Source organism: Teleopsis dalmanni, chromosome 1, assembly GCF_002237135.1.
Source record: "Teleopsis dalmanni isolate 2A chromosome 1, ASM223713v2, whole genome shotgun sequence".
Lineage (NCBI taxonomy): Eukaryota > Metazoa > Arthropoda > Insecta > Diptera > Diopsidae > Teleopsis > Teleopsis dalmanni.
This window is the reverse complement of record NC_051846.1, coordinates 102,224,462-102,232,388: the sequence shown is the minus strand read 5'-3', so window position 1 is coordinate 102,232,388 and position 7,927 is coordinate 102,224,462. Positions and strand designations below refer to the sequence as shown.

Sequence of the window (7,927 nt, the reverse complement as noted above, 5' to 3'; positions counted from 1 at the left end):
GCTTTTCGAAGGTTGAATTATGTCGTCATCTAGCAGTTTTTGGACTTGTGATTTTATTACATCATTATGGGTATATGGTAATCTGTAGTTTTTAATATATATTGGAACATTATCTGTGGTTGGTATGTGTTCAGTGTAGAAATTGTTACATGTTATTTGTTCTCCTTCCAATAAAAATATGTGTTGATAGTGTGATATAAGGGGAATGAGTGTATCATCATCCACAGTTTTATTTGTACCTAATTGTAGTTTGTTAAGAAGTGTTTCTAAACGTAACTGGTTATTTTCTTTTGTATTCTTTTTGACGCTGTAATTGTAATGTTTAAGTGGTCGGCTTTGGAATTTTAATCTATTAAGTGTAACGTCATGTTCATTAGTATTTAAAATTCGAACATGACAGTTTCCTTTTCCGGGAACTATGGTATTTGCGATGAAAACACCTTTGTCAATTTCTTGAAAAATTAGCAATGTGTCTTCTTCGAAGTACATATCTATCGGTAAAATATGCTCTGTTCTTGCTTGAATTACTATTGGTTTGTAGTAAATGGGAACAGTTGTTTCTTGTTCGTTGTTGTTTACTGTGAGTAAAAAGGTGTAATAATCAATATTACATTGGAATTTTGTTAGAAAATCCCTTCCAATGATACCGTCGACTTCTATGGGAAAATTTTTCTCTACTACTGAAAATTCATAATGTAAATATGTTTCATCAAATTTTATCTGTAGGTTTGTGGTTCCTAGAGATGTTCTGTAACTGTCTGTAATTCCAACTAATATTAATGTTTTATTTGAATTATAATCTATGTTGTGTTTATATTTAATTATTGACACGTCTGCACCTGTGTCGATTAATAATTTTATGAAAGTTTTAGTATTTTGGCAAAATACTTTTATGTAATTAGATATATTGGGGTTGTATGTGTAGATATTATTTTTATTTTTACCAGAGGAGAGTTCTACTGGTTTTCCTCTGGTCGCATGTAGTTTTCCTGTGATGATGTTAAGCGAACATGTCTTTGGTTCATATTCCTGTTATAGGTGTTTCTCTGGTTATGTTGATAGTTTTGGTTTCTTTGACCATTGTTACGTTGGTACCTTTGGTTGTTGTTACGTTGAATTCCTTGATATTGGTTTCTAGAACTGTTATTATTTTGGTAATTATTAAATTGATTTCTTTGATTATTATATTGATTTCTTTGATTATTATGCTGCCTATTATTATTATATTGGTTTCTTATTTGATTATTCCTATTCAAATGGTTAGAGAAATTTCTCCTTTGATTGTATTGTTGTGGCGACATATTGCCACGGTAGTGTTGAGTATATAAAACCTGTTGTCGTTGATCTGGAAAAACTAAATTTTCCGCAAAGTCCCTAGCTTCTTGAAAAGATTTAGGTTGTGCAGCCTGTACCGTTTGTGAGTAGGTTGCATTAAGTCCTTTCTTATAGGCTAACAATGCGTGTTCATCATTGCTTATAAGAATGCCTTCAGCTTGTGGTGAAGTTATATTATAATTTCTCTTAAGTAAAGAGATGTTATTAAGACTTGAAAGTAGTTTGGCCATCTTGTCACTGAATTCTGTAACAGATTGATTGTGACCTTGTCTCATTTCGTTGATCCTTTGCAGTAACTGTTGTACTGTACCCTTTGCAACGTAGGCTTTGGTAAGTTTCTCTATTAACTGTTCTAAAGTATCTGGATAACCCAGTGGTGAGACTCTAGCACGTACATTGTGGTGAAGTTTGCATTCTACAATGTATTCTAAGAACTCTTGTTTGTTCTCTTCTGTTATCTTCTTATCGTACAATTGTAATCTATGGAGGAATGAACTTAATTCCTCTTGTCTTCCTTGAAATGTGGGTAGAACCTTTTCTACGTTTTCCAGAATTGAATCATACGAAGCCATCCTTGTGTTTGAATTTCGTGTCGTACTTAATGTGTTTGGTAGAGGTTGGTTATGAGTTACTAGGTTGTCAGTTTGTTCTGTCATTGACATTTTATTCAATTGTTTATGTGCGAGCGAATATTTTTCAAGAAATATTTCTTTAAGGTTTTGGGATTCTACTAATTTGGATTCAATATATATTGAACTAACAGAGTTTTTAAGGTATTCTAATCTATTTAATTTTTCTTCTATCGTTTGCTTAGTGTATCCTCTTACACTAGCTTTCTTTGCGTTTCTTAATATACTATGTACTTCACTTATGTGAGTACTAATAATTTCCATTAAATTATATTAGAAAAAGGGGAATATTTTATTCTTTCAACTAACATAAATACGAGAGAATTGAACACAGTAGAGCAACAATAAAGGAAAGAAATATCAGAGACAGTATTCAAAATGTGAATTAATACGGTATTTATAGGTACTATCGTTCGCGTACAAAGGAAATGAAACAATGACTTAAACAATGAATTAAAGAGTATTTAAATGGTGTGACTTTCATTTATATTACTTATAATTTATTAATTTATTTAATGTGGTTCTTTTAATATAAACAATATAATTTAACACATTTTGTATTCACAATTAATAATAATGATAATAATGATAATTTTCAGTATTATTTTAATATAATTTTTTTTTTTTTTTTACAAATACAATTAAAGATTTTTATTTAACTTTTGTTCAATCATATTAATGAATATATCTTGTTTCGTATTAATCTTATTATATGGTAAATAGTAATATGTTATATTGTATTATACATCGTTTGACAAATTTCTGTGTGCATGCTTATGCACGTATTTTTTTATATATTTATTAACTTTATGGGCGATGTACAATATAACTATTATTACAACTACCGTAATGACGATTACCTGTTCATGTCCTGTGTTGACAGCTACTGTTTGCATATTGTTGGTTGTTGTCTTCTGTTCCGTTTGCGGTATGTCCTTTGAAAACCAGCCCATTACTCTTCAGTATTCTTCCGATCGAGGTTGGATTTTTATTTTTATTATTTTTCTTTTTTTTTTTTTGTATATATATAGTTTTTCTTTTTATTTGCATAAATTTATTATTTATTGTTTTTATATTCAAATTAAGTTGGCATTGTTTTTTACTAAGGCATTTGCATACTTTATTATATAATCATGCTTATACAAATGCTTGTTTAAAATATATTTATGTTTGAAGCTTTTGCCACAAACAAAGCAGTGAAATACTTTTAAATCTTGTAAAAATAGTTCACCTTTTACTTTCACTCTTCACTTCTAATAGCACATTGTTTTTTTTTTTTTTTTTTTAGAGCTGAATATGTTTCTTTTTATAGGATTTTTAAAAATCAATTGGCAAATTTAAAATTCGTTTATTTTGTATAAACTACACAATTAATATTTTTATTAAATACACTATTAAATACACGGTTTGTATTAAATTTATTTATTTATTCGTATTAGCACATTTTTATTAAACTGGAGTTTTTTTTTAAAGTTTTTAAACAAATTATTTATTTAATGTTTCCTTTTGCCGTTTGGCAAATTTGCAGGATCGCCATGTGGGGTTTTAATGGTCCATAAATTTATAAATTTAAACACACTTTTTTTATTAGTATAAAATTCATTTATTTATTTTATTTATCATTTAGGATAAGTATATTGATAAACTTAGTGTACACTCTTTAAGATTACGTTCAGAACCAGACTGTCGTACAATTATATTTTTCATACCGATCATAGTTCGGTTTTACAATAATCTATTTTACATTTTATTATTTACTTAAATTCTATTGGTTAATATAATTCTTAGTTTCTATATACTTACGTCATTGGTCAACAATATCATTTCTTAATAGTTGACACACATATGGTGACCAACTGTAAAAGAGGGCAAATCATATTGCATGCACAATTGCTTGCAATATGATCCGCACAACACTTGACATATTTTAATGTGTTCTAGAAATCCAAATTGCCAAGCACATGCTGAAGTAATTATACTTCGCTATGCACTAAAATGTTTGTCATAAAGAAATGACAAAACTAAGGAGTCGAATTACCAACTCATAAATTATTGTGCTATACAATTTGGGTTTCTGGGTTATAAATAATGATTTGAAGTGTTTTGGGTTAAAGTGTCAGATCATCATATCGCACACATTGAATTGCGTGTGGTCATGGTCTGATATGACACTACAATATATCTCTTTTCTGTTATTATACTGATATCTCTGCTATTTTTTTTAGATATTATGGGAAAAAAACTAACACAAGCTATTTATAGATATCATTAATGTGAATAGAAATTAAATAAAAAAAAGAGAAAACTTAAGATTTCATTGAAAACAAAATTTGTTGTTTGTAGTCAAATCAAAGTCTGGAACACCTATCGTAGAGATGTGATGAAGCGCAAGGTGTTGCTGATGTCTATTACTGCTGTAACCCAGGCGGATCTCAAAGATTTTGCTGTTATACTTGCCGATGGGACCACTGCTGCTGCGACAGAAGATCTAAAGATGCACAAGCTCGATTACTATAGGCTGTGATTTAAACAGCACTGTAAAGCCAAGAGTAACAATAGCTGTGTTTCAGCAAACATGATCCGCTCAATTTTACATACAAAACAAAAACAATGGGGTGAACCAGCAATTGATCTGGTTCAAGTTCTGGTTCAATGTGGAATGTATATAAAAGATAAAAGTGTAAGTATTTTAATGCAAATGTGGTTGGCAATGCGATTTTAACATATGATACGGTGACTTAGAAAATTTAAAGAAAACAACAAGTGAAAACATGGAGTTTGGCGGCAAATAGTTGAGTTTTATTTTTATTTATAAAATTAATGATATTTTCAAATTTAAATTATAGTGAGAGGCGCAATTGGACAAAAGAGGAAACAAGGGCGTTACTGCTTTCCTATCAGAGGTGGAAAGATGAATTCGAAGATCATCGGCGTAAAAAATACGCTATGCAGAACGTTCTGCTTGATTTAGAAGCACAAGGGATATTGGTATGTATTTGCATTAAGTGTAAAAACTTTTTTTTATAAGTAGTTAAAAGGCTCAGCCCACCCCTGTGGAAATGCTTCAAGCTAAAATTAAAAATCTTTTGCGAGCATATAAAGCTTCAAAAGATAATAGGAAGCAAAGTGGTGCTTCACCTTGCCCAGCGCCCTATGAAGACCTGATGGAAGAAATATTTAGAAAAAGCCCAATGATTGCAAACTCGCATACTTTAAATTTAAGCGGTAATCAAATAATCGCATTGCCTGGAGATGGTTAGTACCAGAGTTAAAACACACCAACATGTATATATTTAGTGTTTTGTGATATAAAATTGTTTTAATGCAATTGAATTGTATGGAAGAATGTGCGTAGATTGATTAGTCTTATAGTTGTTAATTATGGTGACTTGTTTTTTGTCAAAATTTCAGTGAGCTAAAATCTATTGCTAAATACAGACGACAAAGCTTGTGTTGTGTTTCAATTTATACAAACTTTAGCAAATGAATTATGTAATATATTTTTCTGATGCATTCCTCTTTTAATAAATATAGATTAATTATTTTAAGTGTATGTTTTTCAGAGGTTCCAGGACCGTCTCGTAAAAGGCAATTGTCGCCATGCAACAATACTCCACCTGAAAAATCAAAAACAGTGCAAGAATATGCTGCCAAAAAAATAAAAATTTTGGAAGAATATACTCAAAGAAAATTGGAATTAAAAGAAGAGGCACTTAAAATGAAATCAGAGCAGCACAAGGAAAAAATGAAGCTATTGGAAAAAATAGCTAATAACGCGCCCTCCAAATAAATTTTAAGTTTATTTTAAGTTATATGTTTGTTCGTCATATTAATTTATTAAAATTATGTATTTATATATTTATTTCTTGTTTATTTGAATGTATTTATTTTATTTTATTTATTTATTTATTTTATTTGTTATTTATTTTATTTATTATTTGCTAGTATTTATATTTTATTTATCTATTTACTTAATTGTTATTATTTATTTCCTTATATATGTTAAGTAATGTTTTAATTATTACTATAATAATAATTATTGTTTTTATTATTCATGTTGTTATTATTGAAAATTGTTATTCTTTTTTTGTTAATTTATTAAAAAAAAGTAAATTCATATTAATTTATTAAAATTATGTATTTATATATTTATTTCTTGTTTATTTGTATGTATTTATTTTATTTTATTTATTTATTTTATTTATTATTTGCTAGTATTTATATTTTATTTATCTATTTACTTAATTGTTATTATTTATTTCCTTATATATGTTAAGTAATGTTTTAATTATTACTATAATAATAATTATTGTTTTTATTATTCATGTTGTGTTATTATTGAAAATTGTTATTGTTTTTTTGTTAATTTATTAAAAAAAAGTAAATTCAAATGAATTTTATTTTATTTATTTATTTTATTTATTATTTATTTTATTTATTATTTGCTAGTATTTATATTTTATTTATCTATTTACTTAATTGTTATTATTTATTTCCTTATATATGTTAAGTAATGTTTTAATTATTACTATAATAATAATTATTGTTTTTATTATTCATGTTGTGTTATTATTGAAAATTGTTATTGTTTTTTTGTTAATTTATTAAAAAAAAGTAAATTCAAATGAATATTTAAAACTTTAATTAAATTCTTTTATTTATTTAAACACAATACATACTTTACTTGTGGAATAAAGCAATTGTAAATAAATGAAAATAAAATGATTCGATGTTAAGATGTTATGATTCCAGTTTCAATTAAATATTGTAAAACTGAACTCCGTCTGTTATCCACTTCAAAATTTTGCGTATTTATTATATCTTCTTCGCTCACATTTTGGGTAAATTCATTATCAATTTCATCATTTTGCGAACAACATATATTATGCAATATGCATGCACACATAATTAAATTTGTTATCGCAGGAGTTCTTTGCTGTTCCATGAAGTGCAAGAGTCGACGAAACCTAGTTTTCATACGCCCAAAAGCGTCTTCGATAACAATTCTTGCCTGCGAATGCATTACATTGAATTGTCTTTGGGCAGAAGACAAAGAACCATTATCTTTAAATGGACTTACAAGCCAATTTAAATTGGGATATGCAGAATCTCCTAATATAAAAGAACCATTGGGGAATTTGCTTGGCAATGAAGCTGTACTATATAGTTGTGATCTACGTAATACTCGGCTGTCATGCAAGGAACCAGGCTCTCCAACACACACATCTATAAACAGACCATTTGCATCGCAAACGGCCTGTAAGATTAAGCTATAATAATGTTTCCTATTGAAATAAGCCTCCTTGCTATGATGTGGTGCATTTATTTTTATATGGGTGCTATCTATGCAACCAATCACAAACGGAAATTTCTTCGTGGCTTCCACTTTTGCCATATTAGCAAATGCCTCGGACGTATTTGGCCATTTTATAAATTGATGTCCAATTGATATGAGCCAAGCACTTGTTCTTTTAACTATTCTCCAGGCTGAAGCTTTGGATATGCTAAAACAAATACCAATTTCGCGAAAAGTATTTGTATTCGCCATATACCACAAAAAAATGTAAATCTCCTTCCCTGCACTCGTCCGATTGTGACCACCACGGCCATTTTATTGTTGCTGATTGGAATTTATATACAAATCTATTGAAAAATAAAATATAATTAATTAATAGCAATTGTATTTTTTATACGCACATACCAATCAAATAATTTGTAGTACTTCTTTTAAGCCTAAAGTTTTTTCTGAAGTCCTCATCAGAAAAATTATTAATACATTCAACAAAATTTTTACTATATTCATGCTGATGAACTTCATCCCCTGAGCTAATTACACTAGAACTAGTGTTTAAAAATGAAATAGAAGAGTCGGTTTCGCTTTCACTTGATGATTCTAATAAAATCTGTGATTTCAATTTATTTCATACAGAATTAAATTTAAGTTTTAAAGTAAATACTAAACA

General features: G+C 28.2%; 1 protein-coding gene across 1 annotated transcript; it reads right to left on the bottom strand.

The window, feature by feature from the left end:
• Positions 1–6,696: 6,696 nt before the first annotated feature.
• On the bottom strand, positions 6,697–7,359 carry LOC119663211 (protein ALP1-like). Its single transcript, XM_038072871.1, has one exon. The coding sequence runs from the start codon at positions 7,357–7,359 to the stop codon at positions 6,697–6,699; it is 663 nt and encodes a 220-aa protein (XP_037928799.1).
• Positions 7,360–7,927: the final 568 nt, after the last annotated feature.

What these genes read in the sequence shown, in the direction of transcription:
- LOC119663211 (XM_038072871.1), bottom strand. Translation starts at nt 7,359, where the DNA reads ATGGCAAAAGTGGAAGCCACGAAGAAATTTCCGTTTGTGATTGGTTGC.